This window comes from Colossoma macropomum, unplaced genomic scaffold (genome assembly GCF_904425465.1).
Source record: "Colossoma macropomum unplaced genomic scaffold, Colossoma_macropomum, whole genome shotgun sequence".
In the NCBI taxonomy this organism is placed as follows: Eukaryota; Metazoa; Chordata; class Actinopteri; order Characiformes; family Serrasalmidae; genus Colossoma; species Colossoma macropomum.
The window spans coordinates 17,879,542-17,897,223 of NW_023494801.1; the positions used below are offsets into that span (position 1 = coordinate 17,879,542).

Here is a 17,682-nt window from a genome sequence, read left to right on the forward strand (position 1 = left end):
GCTAGAGTGAATGGTTGTTTTGAGACTTTAATGATTTATATAACGCACAGAATCATACATGTTGACATAATTTCTTTAAATAGTAAAGTTGGTGGAGTGGGCATCCAATTATTCTTCCGATCTAGTAATCTAAACATTTTCCAGTTTTATTTCATTTGTTAGTCTAACTCCATACTAAATTCCAATTCGCATTTTGACCCTGTGCTGTTGTTTTTAAAGGCCTTGCAATAATATTTTGTCCTAAATACAGTATTTCAATATTTTTCAAGCATTATGTATGTGTTTGTACAGTCATGTGCAATTTGTTGATTTTCTAACAGGGAACACTTAAATAAGACATTTTCTGGAAGTTTTGGTGCACAGTTTCTATTCACTCTGTAAGCAATGGGAAAAAAGTAAAATATTTGGTAAGTAATGGAAAAGGGTCAAATATAGAATGTGCCATAACTTTTACACAGGAGATTCAGCAAGTAAACAGTAATTGTCCATTGAAAAGTGCCACGTGTCATTTGACCAGAGCTCCCTAAGCTTTGCATACGGCTGTATAATTAAGCTAAAGCACAATCACTATTGAGAAATCCACTCAAGAATGGAATCTTCACAGAACAACGGGTTCATTCTGTTGTGCCCTAAAATGCATTTCACTAGTTATAGAAAATGAGTTAAACTCTTCAGTCACATTTTAGTATTGCATCTCAGTTAGGTAAATAATACATCTTTGTACTTACTCAACAAAAGGAACAATGAATGTGGTTGCATCATGGTTTTACTCAGTTCTTCCTTGCCTCCAATTTGGTCATAGCTAATTCTGACCTGCTGGCTAGAACTTCCCATCACATAATGCTGGCAAGTTGGGAGGGTGAGGGCAGAGTGCTTCACAATTCACACAAATTCAACCAATCCTTGCAGCATTTACTAAAGTTCACATTATCTCCACACTAAATAAGTGAATCTGTGAAGTGCTTTCAAAATGAAGCGTGCAGCTACAGTGCTACGTGCCGAGAAGCCACAATCTCAGGCGCTCCGTCAACATGTAGGCTGTACTTAAACTAAGCTGGCCACAAGTATTATGATTTTGTCAGTTCTGTTCTAATCTGCTCATGCGTATGAACACTCCTTCATTTCTGTTTCATGCAGTTGCCTGCTCTATGTGCAATGACTGAGCCTTTCATAGCAATATAGATGCTAGGCGATTTTGCACTGTTTTGTTTGAAACAAAGCACATTAGCTGCTGGGTTCATATTACTTCAGAGTCACAGTGCTTCCAGATGCTCTAAGTACTTTATTTTAGTACATTTCCTTAGATTTCCTGAATATTCCTAAGTATATTTATGTTCTATTGGCAGAATGTACAAGTGGATAACTTGTCAATATGTTGTTGTTATAGCCAGTTTTCATTACTTCATCATTTTGATGTTTTTCGAGACTTTAAAGTTTTATATTTTTCAGTCTTTGCTTTGCATGTTCTTGGTTCTCACAGGTACCTTTAATTTCCTATTTGTTTTCATAGAAACTAACTAGGCTTCATTTGAAATAAGTAAAAAAATATCAGATTCACAAGCTTCACCAATTTCTACATTGCACCCCCAACAAACAAAACAAAACAGAAAAAACAACTAAAATTACTTACTTATTTAGTTTGAAATCAGAATCAAGCATTTTAGTCTGCAACCATTGCAAACAATGGCCCCAAAATCCTGGTGGATCTGCATAGGCCCATTGTTAAGAGATAGTTGTGTCACTCCCTTTTCTAAGTAAGCTGGACTGAAACTATTGTTTGCTGAGATTCAGATCAGCTATTAGAACTTTTAAGTAGACTAAGAAGTTTGAGTCTGAGATTTCATTGCATTATATATGGCTGTTATTACAGAATGGTGTTATGGTGCTGTTTGGAGGCTAAAGTGAGACAGCACCATCTGTGCTAGGTGATTCCAAACCAGTGGCATAGGCAGAAATACATTTTTGTCTAGACCTATGAAAAAGTGAGTGGGCCACATAGTTACTGTTTTTTCAGAATACGTTTTCCAAATGCCCCATGTTCTTCAATGTCAAAACATCTGGATATAGCCTAATGATAACAGTACTGCAGTCATTATCTAATCCAACACTTCCATACTATAGTGATACAAAACAAAAACAAGATTGTGTAAACATCAACCAGAATACAGAATTCACAAAAACACAGCAAATACTGAGTTTAAATCAGACAGCAGGGACAAAAACAAGAAAAACAACACAGCAGACTTAAAAGCCTAAAGCTAGTCATCCTATGCTAAAGCATAATGCCACTGGGGACATGAAAAATGTTCATGGACCATTTATGTCTTACCTTTGATGACTTTATGCATTGAAGCAGATGTTTGCTTTATCATTTTGACATGGCATATTTTAGCTTTTGTGGTAAAAGGAAATTGAAAGTACCAAATCTGTAGACTGGCCATACCTGGGGCATCAAATTCAATCACCTGTGTACTGTTAAAGAACTGAAGTCTGGAGGTTTTGAGAATAGCAGCGGTTGATAAACAGTGATTGGTGTGCTAAGAAAATAAGGGCTTTGGGGTTGGGGTTGGGGTTGATTGACTACACTCTACACATTCAGGAATGATGCAGATAGGGTACTGAATTTGATTAGCCATAATACAATGACTGTGCTCAGAAAAAAAAAAATCGAATTTCATTTTCTTAAAAAAAAAAAGGTTAATAACTATTCTTTCCCAATTTGATGGGGAAGGCCTGTGATTAGTCTGGGTACCCAGGCCTGCCTGTGGCTACACACCTGTTTCAAAGCTGGCGTAGTTCTCATATATAGCATTTGTATGCAGACTAGAACCCAACTAGTAACATCAGCTGATGGTTTGTTGGTATCAGTGAAGAACATAATGCATCAAAACTTAGCAACTTTCCTTTGTCATGGCATTGCCAAAACTCTAAATTTTTACCCTCTTAAATTTGTTGTAGAATTTAGCCCCTATTGTGGACACTGCTGTAGTTTGTTGTTGTTAAGAGCAAGACAGCAGGAAATGTCAATGATATACTGTCTGAGTCACTGGCAGCTCTTGTAGCTCCAGCCTGTGAAATCAGCCTGTCTTCATCCAAAAATCCATTTCTCAAATGTTACTTACTCACAGTCTTTGTTTTGCTCAGTGTCTTTTTGAATGGCTTTCTGAATTGAACTATGAAAAATCCAGAAGTTGTTTGGTGTCCAGTCTGTGTTTTCCAGCACCTGAAGTCCTTTTCGTTTCGTTTCGTTTCGTCCTTTTCTGCCACAGAGAGAAAGAGAGAGAGTGAGAGAGAGAGAGAGAGAGAGAGAGAGAGAGAGGGAGAAAGAGTGAGTGAGTGAGCAAGTAGGGGTACAGGAGTAAGCAAGATAAAGAAAGAAAAGATAAAAAGAATAAAAGACTGAAAGAAAAGAAAAATAAAGAAATGAAAAAGGAAAAAATGGGAAAATAGAGAAATAAAAGCTGCACGCTTCATTTTGCTGCACGCTTCATTTTGAAAGCACTTCACAGATTCACTTATTTAGTGTGGAGATAATGTGAACTTTAGTAAATGCTGCAAGGATTGGTTGAATTTGTGTGAATTGTGAAGCACTCGGCCCTCACCCTCCCAACTTGCCAGCGTTATGTGATGGGAAGTTCTAGCCAGCAGGTCAGAATTAGCTATGACCAAATTGGAGGCAAGGAAGAACTGAGTAAAACCATGATGCAACCACATTCATTGTTCCTTTTGTTGAGTAAGTACAAAGATGTATTATTTACCTAACTGAGATGCAATACTAAAATGTGACTGAAGAGTTTATAATAAACAAAGAAAAAACAGGAGAAAGAAGGGATGAAAAGAAAAACTGAAAGAATAGAAGAAAAGAAAGGAAGTTTAAGAAAGAAAGACTGAAGGAAAAAGAAATAAATAAAGGAAAAGGGAAAGAGTGAAGGAGAAGAGGCAACATGGTAATGCGGAGATAAAGGCAGGGAGGGGTGTGCAGTGATGTAGTGGTGGGGAAAGCCTCTATTGTACCTGCGGGCAAAGTCAGAATCAAACCAAGCAGAGGAACATCAAAGCCTGTAGGAGCAGAATAAAGCTCAGAGCAGCTGACTGTATGAGCCCTGTCTGCTGCCAGAGACAACCTGACGATTGTTCCTGGCTCTTACGCCACAGTGAAACCCCAATATAATTAATTGTTTATCGCTGAGCAGCCCTGTTCTTTTCTACATGTGGTTTGATTTGTTTTTCTCTATTCATTCCTTTAGCAGTGATAGAGGATCCGCTGTGTGGAGAATTCTGGCAGCACATGTGAATGATGCACTCCCACTGGAGCAAAGTGTGGCACAGATTGCAAAGATATTGTTGATTTAAACAGAGAGCAGTGTTCAAGCTAATCTGCTCTAATATATCTGGAGTATTTCCACTGTTTGAGTGAATGAATAAGGGAGCTGCTCTATGGATTTTTATGTTACCTTCCTGCTTCCATCTACTCATATGTGTATATGTTTCCTTCTCTCTCTCTCTCTCTCTCTCTCTCTCTCTTTCCCTCTCTTACACACACACTCACACAAACACACTGATTCTATTCGCTCATTCACAGGTCTCACAGCCTTCTACTGTACAATTCCACTCTCTCACTCTCACATGTACATTCACTCACGCTTAGTTTAGGTGAATTTATGGCCAGTATGCAGTGTACAGTGTCTTTGTGTTTCAGTGCTAATGTAGCAGGACACAAGTTTCCATTAATGTTCAGGAAGCACTCTGACCTCACAATGATACGATTAAATTAAGAGTCTTTTGGAAATGGTTCAATGCACCATGAAATCAAAGATTTTGCCACAAGTTAGTTGTTCTAGTACAGCTTATTATTATTAGAATTTATTAGACTTGTTTTTAACCAGTACATGAAACACATACAGCACTGTGGATAAATCAGAGACCACCATTCATTCATTTAATCTCCAGTCAAAACAGCCATTAGGTAAAAGTCTTTTTTCACTGTCAGGGGAAAAAAGCAGTAATCACTTATTTAATAGAAAATTGCACAGGAGCTTCAACAACTAAATAAAGTATATTTTTTCAGTGTTTAATGTGTCCACCCTTCATGCTTATTACAGCTCTTATTTATTTTTCCACACCTCCAAAGTTCCCTCTTAGAAGCTGGTTGCGTTTTTAGCTTCTCACAGTCTGAGTAATCCCAAACATATTCACTAAAGTTGAGGTCTGGGGTGGTCAGTCCATTGTTCTGAGAACACCAGCAGCCTCTTTGTTTTTTCTTCTTTTTTGTCTATTTCCTTTTCTTACTTACAGCTGCTCAACAGCTATATACCCTTTCAGACTCATAGTGTTGAGTTGTCTTCTCACAGTGGAAGGATGGACAGAAACAACAGTGTTTTTTTTTCAGATCTGAAACAAGATTGGAGCTTGATTTTCTCCCCTCTCTCAAAGATGAACGCTTTAAGTACTGTTTATCTGATGGTGACACTTTTGATGGTCTACCAGGTCTTGCGTGGTTGTTAGGAGTACCTTTGACTTTCCCCTTCCTTATGCAAGTGGATTATTTTATATCTAATCTCCTCAGAAATATTGCCAGAAAATGAATATTTTAATGGCTGTTTTGATTAGAAATGGAACAAATGTGGTGTAATCTCTGACTGAGTCAGATTCATTCTTTTTGCCCTGTGATCTCCAACCCAATTTTTGCTATAATCAGCCCAACATCAATACCTGCTATTTAATCAGTGCCATCTCTATTGTATAAAGCATAGCAGTGTTTACACATATCTATACTAAATTCTCTTTTTCCACAGGTTTGGTCCTCCATTCCTAATGCGTGAGGACAGGTCAGTTTCGTGGGATCAGCTGCAGCAGAGCATCCTCAGTAAGCTTTACTACCTGATGATCAATGGGGCTCAGCCACAGGTAATAATATAGACAACATGAAAATATATAATCATTACTGTGATAAATTACATCATTGTTAATTTATCTTTTCCTTAATAGTGTGATTTTTCCTCAAAATCTTTGTATGCATAGTTTTTTATAGCAGTGCTGCTTTACTGGTGTAGGCCTTTGAAAAGCTAAACATACACATTGGACTCGTTTACCAGTAATGGACTAATCCTAGTCTTGGACTAAATTGCTTTTTAACTGCTTTTTTTTAGTGTAGGCTTAGGCTAAAGCTGGGTTTGAGAAATTGTGTGTAGTGAAAATGTCAAGTATGATGTTGCTGTATTGTCATATCACAAGGCCACAAACTCAGAAGTCTCTCTCCATCTCAAGTCTAACAGCTCCCAAACTCCCAAGTCTCTGATTAATGCCATATTTGTTGATATCCACACAACATGACTGTAATCTCTAAACCAAAGTATGAGCAAGTGGCCTCTTCTGCTTTGATGCACCTTGCTGTGCATCTCTGTCAGATCAATGATGTCCCACAGCAGTCGCGCTGTCGCACATACCGCTCCCTGATCGCGGTGCTGTGGAGCTTCTGACACACTGCTAATCACTCTGATGAGGTACACGCCAATTAGTGCATTAGCATTGGAAAGGCCGGAAGGCCTCGTTAATGGAAATGACTTTGCATGCTGTTTGAAGCGACTGGGTTTATTTTTAAAGCTTAGAACCACCAGTTATTGCTGGTGGTAACAAAAGTGTGATGTAATTCCTTATTCATTATTTCTCACTCATAGCTCATTGAAAGAAGCAGAGAAGTTCTGTCAAAAGTGTAGATTCTGATCTTTCAATCAAGACCACATTGTGAGTAGAAGAAAAGATAATTTATTATGATCTGAATTGGATGAAAAGTTGTTTTGCATACAGTCCTCATCATCCATTTTTTACATGGAAACGTCATACATACAGACTGAAAGCTGTCAATACCGGACAAAACCGAATGTAAATCGAATGTAAATGTAAATCACCGTGTAAATAAATATGTAATTACAGAATTCCATTTAACCCTTGTGTGGTGTTGGGGTCTGTGGGACCTATTTTCACTGTTTACCAAAAGAAAAAATGATGCGATTTATTATCATTTCAACCTCAGATTCCTTGGCCTTTGCTCATTTTCTGTGAAGAACGTAAGAAATAACACATTTTCAGTGACTTCACACTGCACACCCCCTGCACATTTATTTTACACGTTGTTTCGGTGAACCTGCGGGGAATAAAAGTGTGGAGGTGCTGTGTCCCTTCACTCTGTTCTCCTCCTAAATGTCCTGCTCTTAGTGTGTGTGTCTGTGTGTAAATGTTTTGGTATATGTGTGTGTTAATGTTTTGCATGAATTTAAAAGACTTTTTTAGTGACTGCTACAACTAGCCTCTCAGTCTGTTGCATTTAACCCGGCCTATGGAATAAACCGTAATGTTTCCACTCACTCTGCTTTTGTCTGTATTGTGCACAAACAATATGTGCTGGAAACAAAGTATATGTTTTTTTGTTTGCTTGTTTTTTTTTTTATTTTGTAGGAGATGTGCAGGCTGCGTGTAAAAAAAATGATTACCCTTGCTTAAACACTTTTAAAATTATTGAGCAGACACCAATATGTGTTAGATTGTGCTTTGAGAGCGAAAAAAAAGGATGGTCAGAAAACGGTAGAGTGAAATAGAGAAGTCCTTAACTTGAGACAGAGGGGAAAATCTGTACTGAGATACCATGTCAGGAGAGGTGGTGGGGAGACATGAAGAGAACATGTGAGATTGAGTGAAAAACAAAGAGAGGAAGTGGCAAAGCGAGGAAGTGTGGGGAAACGAGAGACATTTGGCCTGAATTCAGCTGTGAGGCTCCTTAGAGAGGGCTCAGCCATTCATTACACTCATGCCGTATTCTTCTTGTCGTCTGTCCAGCCCCCCCGGTAGGCTATTTGATTAAATCTCACTCTATTTAATCAGAGCTGGTTGCCAACTGCTGTTCTGCAGAAGCCTTTCCTTTTTTACATCTTTCCTCTCCGCCTCAGTGTGACAGCCTGTGCAAGCAGCATCAATCAAATGCTACCACTGTTCTTACAGTCCTTTTCTCTCTCTCTCTCTCTCTCTCTGTCATTCTCCACATGCCAGCTAATACATCTGATCATGCTAATAACACTCTCATTTATTTCATATGTTTGGTATATGCAGTTCTGTGCAAAAGTCTTAAGCATCAGAAAAATATATATTTAAAAAAACAGAGTTTATCTTGGTAGTATGTGTATATTTGTATACACTTAAATACAGGATTTCTCCCTCCAATCTTGCTGGTTGATGTACAGATGACCTTCTTACTCTTCATGATCCTGAGGTCTGTCTTACCAAGCGGTATTTCTCGCTTACCCAGGTAATTTTAAGCATAGTTTACTGTAACTTTAATGGCTGATGCTTCATTAGACAAGTGCCTGATCCACTACTTCTACTTGTCCAACTACAAGCCAAAAAATGGCATAGTGTTAACACCACAAAAAAAAAAACAACAACAGAAATGGAAATACAAGTTGTTGCTTTTTTCCCACAGTGACAATGTATTTTCAGAGAAACGCTGATATTAAAATAAAAGAAAGTAACATTAACAAACTAAGTAGTGTATTTTATGTATGTTAATGTGTTTGTTTAACCATTTAGAAACTTCTGCTTGTGGCAGCCTGGTGTTATTTGTTGTTATGCTGTAAAAAAGATTTTGGGGTTTTAACTTAAAAAAGACTGCCATAAAATTGAGCTTTTTGAGCTTGTAATAATAAGTTCACAGTGCATAGAACACAGATTCTTGCACCGAATTAACTTGGTTAACTCAAAATCTTAAGGCAGCCCAACGCTAACTTCAGCAATTATTTTTTATAGTGTAACATCCAATATCTGATTTGGCTAATCAGTCCTTCATTAAGTAAAATTAGATGCGATGGTGGTGAATTTGAGCAAAATACAGAATATCTAACCATACTTGATCATGCTGCTAGCATGTTATTCTAAGCAGCTTGTAAGATATCCACTACTTTTTTGAAAACAAGACAGTCTTTACATTTTACTATTTTTGTGTTGATTTGTATTCACTCTAATATATAGTTATATAGTGTTCTTACTGGCAAAACACTTACCACCGAGATAAATGTTTTTAAACCTTTTGTTTAAGTATCTTTTACTAAGTACTACAACCCTCCCATTTCTTATTTATTATTCTGTTTTTTTTCGTTCTTTATTTTTAATAAATGTTCTCCTGTCTGTTCTCCTGTTTTGATCAATAAGGTTTTTGTGCAATCCAACAAAAGTCAATTATTTTGGTTAAAATAATTCACCAGTGCATCCAAATCACAACATGTAGCGGCAGTACTAGTATTTTGTCCATATCATGCAGCCCTAGTGTATAGTTGGTCCTAACTTCTGTCCCACACTCAGAGCTTCTGTTGTAGTAGAGTCAAGATAGATTGGAGACAGTCTTGAAAGGTACTAAATAAAAGAGCAGATATTACAGTACCCAGCATGCATTGCACAAATATATCATACAACCATTAGAAATTCCCTCTCGCTGATAAAGAAATCTTGACCACTAGCATAGCTACTGATGTAAAGGCTAATACAGATGCGATGTTCCACTTCATAGCTTCCTTCTGCATTAGCCTGGTAGCGTGGGGGGAAGAACAGCCCATCTTTAAGTATCCATCTCAAAAGTTCCTGCCAGCTTCAAGATCAGAAGGAGGTTTTTCCTAGTCTTTAAACCAGAAAATCTCGCACTAGAGACTACTGCCACTGTCAGATGTGAGTAGGCATGTTTACAACAGATGTAGTGGTGGTTACATTTTTCATTTTGACTGGAGCTTTCTGTGTAAAATGTTATGCTTTGCCAAGCTGAACTGTGTTGTTTTAGCTAATCAAAACTTAGCATGTTGGAAACAACAATGAAGTACCAGCATGCTAAACTTAGCTAATATGACAAAAACTACACCCAATCTATCCTAACAGTGTGACCTTTCACCTGTCTAGAACCCACTCATCCTTCTAGCCCTTCAGAGAATGATTTCTATGAAATAAAAAAAAAATATATATATGCAATTTTCAATTCTTATTTAATATAATTATCAAACTTTTGGATTTAAACTTAGTAGTTTTACATAGTAATGTGGGAAACTATAGTGGATGACAAGACCAAATGCAGAAAACACTTTCATCTAAATTAAAACATATGCATTAAAGCAAACTAATCAGCCAGGTTAACCACGAATTACTGGAATGTGAGTCTCCACAGTTTTATCAACTTCAATCAAGTGATTTTCCATCACAGATATTCCATCACCTTTATGAGTCTTCCAGAAACATATCTGTTATGTTGTGGCTCACTTCCAATGTGTTCTAATTGGCTTTGCAGCGTTTCTGAAGTTGCATGTGTTTCTTGTATTTGCAGTGTATTTGTGAAATGTAGTTGAGATGTAGTCATGTTGATGAAAGAGTTTCTGAGTTTACAAAATGTAATTTCTGTACTGCACATTGGGTAGCATTAGCCACAATGAAAATCAACCAGTCACGTTTTGATTTCCAAAGGGTGTGACCAATTTTTGTGAGGAAAAAAGGTCATTTTAGGCCTGCTGGATGTGCTTGATACATTACTGTTTGCAAGTGGTAGCCTGACCAATGCATTTCAGTCACGGGGAAATCAGCAGCAGCTCTGTGTCAGGACAGTGTGAAAACCGCTGAGTTAAAAAATGTGTTAATATATTTGTTCAAATAAAACACTGAATGTCTTTTACAAGCTTCAAATGACAGACAAAAAATGTTAATTTGAAACACTCTTAGATTAGCGCTAACAGATTACTAAAATCCCATAAAAGTGATAGTAGGAATTAGCACTATTGTAGAGGCATTTTTTTCCCTCATTTTTGGGCAGGTTTTGATATTTATGCTCTGTACTAAAGGCCTAGCTCTAACAGTCTCGGTTACAAATTATTTTGATAGAAACTGAACTGTTCGCTAAAATTTCTCATTGCATTGAACAGGATTTTTGTTAGTCAACTGTTCTATTACTACTCGATCTCAGCACTGCCTTTGATACCATTGACCATAAAATTCTTATAGATAGATATATGAACTGGGTTGGGTTCTCAGGAACTGTCCTAAAATGGTTCAATTCATACCTGCAAGGAAGGGACTACTTTGTGGAAATTAAAAAAATATATATTTCTGAGCGAGTGCCAATGTCCTGTGGTGTCCCCCAGGGTTTAATTCTTAGGCCACTCTTATTCAATTTATTCATGCTGCCTCTTGGCTAAATACTACAAGACTATGAGATATCTTACCACAGCTATGCAGATGACACTCAGATCTACTTTGCCCCTCTACCCAAACAACTATGGTCCCCTTGACTCACTTTGTAAGTCCCTTGAGCACATTTAAATGGATGGAACAAAACTTTCTGCAGTTTAATTAAGATAAAACACAGAATAGCTGCCTCTCTAGATTCAAGAACTACGTAACCTTGGTGTACTAATGGACTCTGGTCTTAGTTTTAGCAGTCATTCAAAGCAGTTACTAAATCAGCTTTTATCACCTTAAGAATATCAACAAGATCAGAGATTTTCTGACTAAAGCAGACCCATGGAATCTCATCGTTGTCTTTATTTCTAGCAGGATTGATTACTGTAATGGTCTCCTAACTGGACTCCCAAAAAAGATAATCAAACAGCTTCAGATGATTCAAAATGCAGCTGCCAGAGTCTCACTAGGAGTAAAAGAAGGGAACACATCACCCCCTTTCTTAATCCTTACACTGGCTACTGGTCTGTTTCAGAATACACTTTAAGTTACTATTACTGGTCTGTACATCACTTAGTGGTGTAGGACCAGCATGTTTATTTCATATGTTGCAGTGATATGAGCCGAGCAGAACTCTGAGATCATTAGGAACTAGTCAGTTAGTCCTGCTGAAGGTGAAGACTAAACATGGAGAGGCAGCGTTTAGCTACTATGCTGCTCTTAAATGGAACCAGTTAACAGAGAGTATTAGAAGAGCCCCAGCACTGGACACTTTTAAATCCAGACTCAAAACGTTCCTATTGGAGCAGCTTTCAGCTCAGTTTAAACACTGTTAGCATTTCTAGCCCCTTTTCCTCTGTAACGGCCCTTTTTTATCCTAATCTAACTTTTAATTTTTAACTTGATTTTTTTAACTATCCTTATTTAAGTTCATTTTTAATTTAATGATGTTCTCTTTGAAATCTGTTGTTTTGATCATGTGTTTAGTTTCTATTCTCAGTTACTTTTTTAACTCTGTATTGTCTGACTGTGTTTTCTCATTTGTAAAGCACTTTGAATGACAGCACTGTATTAAACGTGCTATATAAGTAAACTTGCCTTGCCTTGCCTAATGTTATGTAAAGACAGCGAGAGAGAGTAGAGGGAGGTAAACATTTGCACATCTTCCCAGCTTATGTTAACCTGTATTTTGCCTTGCACCACAGCATGGGTGGTCTTTGCAGACAGACACATGCATATATACACAGATGTCCATGATGTGGAGCACAAAGTGGAGCTTTAAACAATGCTGACAGACTCAGGTGACAGGCTAACTACTGCAATTTACATTAGGCTTGGGCATGCACCTTATCTCAAATAGTAAGGTGACTGATTTCCAGTTTAGCAGTGTTTGGACATTGCTAGGTGTGTGTATGTGTTTTCTGTGTGTGAGAAAGAGAGACTACGTGTTACACAGACAGGGCCAAAAAGAGAATCATCTCCGCTGTGTGTTCTGTCTGGCTGTCTGCCTGTTCTATAAATAACTGAATTTACTTTGGTAGCCCAACCGTATTATTAAAGGCAATTTTGCTTGTACAGATCATTTCTGGATACTACAATTAACTCCAAATAATGGACGTGGGATGTGATTGATGTACTGTAAAAGACATGCCGGTCAGGGTTATGTTTTAGGTTTAGTAGGTCTCTGTGAATAACATGCTTTTCAAAAATGCTCTATGTGGTTAATGTGGAATTAAAGTCTTCTATTTCTGACTCAGCTGGCGCTGAGGTTAAAGTTCATCTCTAAAAGCAGTGGCCTCAGAAAGAATATCTTTCACTCCTAATGGTAGTCAATTATTTGTATAAGTGGCTCTGCCTTGTTCTCAGAGATGACTCACAGATAATCATGAGACCAATACTGTTCAGTTGTTTAAAGGAAAACTAGTATAGTTCGAGTGGCTCTGGCTGCAGCATAGCTTGAGTAAGTACCCTGCAGTATGGCACTCTAAGGGTTCTCAATACACTCTGCTCACAGCACCCTGACTGTTCCTCTTCTGTGCTTGCAGAATCCTACATACAGTTCCAGGCTCCATGGCGTCTAGTCTGTGTTCACATTATAAGTTTTATTGCTCAATTTTGAATTTTTGCTGAGATCCAATCTTTTCTTCTTGACGGTTGCATCGTGTTTGTGAATTAGCCTTATCTGTCATTTGTGTGAACACACTTCTACTCAGAAACAATCCATTGTGCACAACTGATATGATTTTTTTGTGACTCATACAGATACAATTATGATTAACCAGTAATATCAGTTGTCAAAAATGAAACAGAATCCAAAAGTTTAAGTTAAACAGAGCATTACAAACTGAGATGATTTAGTTGTCAACTTTAAATAGTCAGTCATAGAATAAAGCTGATCAGTCAGAATAACTTTGTATTGATTTGACCCGTCCCTCTAACAGCTGCACCAAAACCATGTAAGCAATATGTAAAACCCATAGCATAACAGAGCCACTGGACCCCACCGTTGTAGGGGTCACCATAGCATTCAGGTCTGTACTGCTTTCTTGGTGTACACTACACATGCACTCGCCCATTTGTGGAGAACATGGTGAAGGATGACTCATCTAGCTGTATCACTTTTTCCACATCTGTGTGTATCAGTGTTGATAATTTCTGCATCACTGAAATCTCAAATGGTCATTCGTCTTTGTAAGGGGTTCATGCACTGCAACCCTGCTGTATTTTCCGTCTTTGTGTAGTTGTGGACGGACTGTTCTTGCTGACCGTTATGTCACCTCCTGCACTGACATTCTCAGTCAACTGAGAAACACTGGCTCTTCTGTTTCTCCTTACATCTCACACCACCCTTATTGAATCTGCACTTCTGGTCTGAATGCAGATGTCACTTTATTCGTTCTTTCTGTTGAAACACTAGCCAGCTGAACAGACTGAGGCTTCTGGGAGCTTCTCTTCTCCCATTTGTAGCTAAATAGAAATAATGTAGCATGAGGGCACAGAGCTTCCTGGAACCCTTAGCTGCGTCCATGGTTTCTGTTGTTTCTCTCTGTTTTAAAAAGATATGTCAGTGTGGCACTTAAGCACTGGTGACACTGGATTACGATGACAGTGACATGCACATGCACAGTGAAGTGTGACACAAAAAGTATGTTTAAATGAATTTCCAGCCACATGGCCATGTGTCAGATGTATATCTGATCTAACAGCACATATGAAAGTGACTCATCTAATTTTGAGCTCTGAAAAAATCTGTCACTTGGATTTATGTCACTTTAAGCCTGCATTGTGAAAGTAGCAGCTTCCAATCAGCTGATTCAGCCTATGCAGACTTTTACAGTTGCATTTTGGGACTGAGGAGGAGTGTTAAAACAAGGATAAACACTACAGCTGGAGCTTCTTCCTTCCGTAGAGGAATCTCCCTATATTCCCTACACGAACACACTGTTGTAATATTAAGCTGTTCATGAAGATATTGAATAGCTAGAGCAGGAGATTTAGATTGAGTTTACAGCAAAACTCTGCAGGCTGGTAGATCTCTCGGAGCAATCTTAGGCATTCCTGCACTAATCTGTATGGGGAAAATAGAGTTTGGCTGCTCTGATTTAGGTGCATGATAGTAGAGCGGCACAGTAAATCATATTTCAGTCGTGATCGTGATTTTTGGCTTCCTCAAATATTTTAACAAATGCAGTTATGGTTTGCTAAAGTAAGATAATTGGCTAGATATTGTTTTTACTGACTCATGTGTTGGCAAGTTCGTTTTTCTGGCCAAAAAAAACACACTGCCATATTTATTTATTTACTTCGAGACTTCTTTTGCTTTTATTTAGCATTTAAAGATTCATATGTTTGAATGTAATTGAATTTAGATGAATTTATAAATAAGTTAACACATCCTCTAAGAGGTCACTAATAGGTCGGACCGCGGTCCGAGTCCGGACCCAGACACTGTCCAATGCGGACCTGGACCTATAGCCGATAAACTATGGTGAATTATTTAATTTTGACAGGGTGGTCCTGTTTTAATCAGCGTAACTTTTCTAGCCTTTACGGTACCGCTTTAGCGGGAGAGACGAGGTGAGAAACAGCAGTCTGAGAAAAAGTGAGCCAGAGGAAAGTTATTTCACATGGCGCGCTCTAAAAAGGGAAAACTGACAATGAATATTGTTGAAATGTTACTGAATTGTACTTTATTTGATATGACATTCAGTTGTTGATTACATAAGATGTTGATATACCTACTAGGCTACTTCAGTATACAGTATATCGCTGCTTTCGGAACAAAACCTTGTATCTCCAAAACGGTAACTTTACAGGAGAAGGAAAAAACTTAGCTTACTTTTAACGTAAGTCAAAGAAACCAGAATTTTTACTAAGTCATTTTGGGCCATTTCTTTTGGTCCATTCATCATGAAATTAAGAAACAATATAAAGAACAACAGGCATTTTCAAATTCTGTCAATAACTGAATAATGTAAAAAATGGAGATACAAGGTTTTCTTCTCACAGCAACGATATGACACTTCATCATGATGTAAGTTAGACATTATGATGTTCTAGACCTTTGCTTGAGGAAATTTTCTCTAACTGGACCTTATTGAATTTTAAGTAAATACCCCTGCTCTAAGAGAACACACATCTGCACATTTTAATGCACAATTACTTTTTATTTGCTGAATTTAATGTATTGGGAAAAGATAAATTATGGCTTGTGCGGAAGTTATGGCACATTTTATATTTTTGTTTTATATTTTTGTATTTTTTCCAAGAGTTAAACTAATTGTGCACTAAAAGTGAAATATGCCAACTTTTTTCACAAAATCAACAAAACACGTGATTTGATCAGGGGGTGTAAAACTTTTGCATACAACTATATAAACATGTACTATATGACAATGGACAAACATCATCATAAGTAAAAAGAAAATAGACATAGATATGTAAACTGTCCAGAGTGTCCAGTGTTCTTGTTTTCTGTTGGTTTCAAGTAAAGCACTGAAAAATAGTGATAAATAATGTTGATTTTGATTATTGAGCAGAATAAACATGATTGGCATTTTAGCCATTATTATGCTTCTCTAAATAATAACCTAAGCTTTAGCCTTAAAAAAAGGTTGGGGGGAACCAATTAGAATCTTTTTCCTCTAATTCTGGGGTTTCATTGCTTCCTACCGGTTCTCCATCAGCAGTCAGAGACTGCCCTCTGCTGGACACTTGGAAGAACAAACTCTCCACTAAAATGTATCAGCTCTGACTCATCATGCATATAAACACATCAGTTCAGTTATCAGTGTGGTAACCAGCAACAGTGGGATACAAATGGCCAGGTTTTGATGTCTTTATCATCTCTGATCTTTTCCACCAAAGGCGATGTAGCCTTCTCAGTAATATTAATCACTCTCTCTGTGTGCATGAGGCACGATGAATGTGACTCACTGATAACCCGATTGCCACCATCCACGTACAGGCAGCTTTTCTGAAGCAATAATGCTCACAGCTCTGCAATCAGCGTGGAACACTAGAGCCCCAGAAAAAAATAACTCACAGAAGTAGTCCACGTTTCCCTTTTAACCCCCTTTTCACAGTCTATTTTTACCTTTACTCTCTTTATCTCTCTCTTTCTCTCTCTCTCTCTCTCTCCCTCTGCAGGACTTCTTGTTTTTTGTTTATCGTGGTGTCAGGGCCAAAGAGATGATTGCATTTTGAAAGAAGAAAAAATCGATTTCATCTTTCGGACAAAGCAGCCTTTTATTACAGAGAGCACGACAGATCCTTGCAGAACACAGACAAATTTGTGAACAGGTTGAAGTGCACCTTATTTCCATTAGACATTATCTCCCTCAGTAACAACAGACTGCTGCTATTTTCACTTGTAGCTCACTGAAACAAGTCAAGAAATTCTGTTCAAATTCTAAACTTTCAATTGATGTTACATTTGTGTTTGTAAGTAAAAGAGAAGATATTTTATTATGATCTGAATTTAATGAAAAGTTGTACTGAGGGTTGTTTTTTGCAGAAAGGAACAAACACAGTTTGTCATTGTTGCTTTCAAATGATTAAGTGCAATAAAGGCTGAATAATTGTGAATAATTATCACAAGGATGAAGCAACATTTCATTCTGATGTAAAGAAAGAGAGGTGTTGAAATGTAAATAACTTTATTCTGAGTGATTTGATGTGAAATACTACGTTCTAGACAAACTTACAGACTTGGATTTCTTTATAGTGGTGGTGAGAGTAACCATATAGCTTTTAGCATATATTTTATTTACTATCCAAAACCAGCAGTGAACCTATACGTGTCCTCTGTGGTTTATATGTAATGTTTATGAAGGAGAAAATATTAGTAAATCTGGTTTCTTTATGTAACTTTTGCCTCATGGTGCCCTGCGTGTACCTCTCCTCCATTAATGTATATTAAAAATCATGTTTAGGCCAAAACCTTAAAAAAATAAAATAGTGTCTCAGGCATCATGCGAAGTATTG

At 37.6% G+C, this 17,682-nt stretch overlaps 1 protein-coding gene across 2 annotated transcripts in view; it reads left to right on the plus strand.

Annotated features, from left to right (window-relative positions):
• usp43b (ubiquitin specific peptidase 43b) overlaps positions 1 to 17,682 on the plus strand; it is a 150,406-nt gene that overhangs the window by 100,035 nt on the left and 32,689 nt on the right. For both annotated transcript variants that reach the window (XM_036589579.1, XM_036589580.1), the window contains one exon: positions 5,796 to 5,907. In XM_036589579.1, coding sequence (XP_036445472.1) covers positions 5,796 to 5,907 — 112 coding nt within the window. The remainder of the gene's footprint in view (positions 1 to 5,795; positions 5,908 to 17,682) is intronic.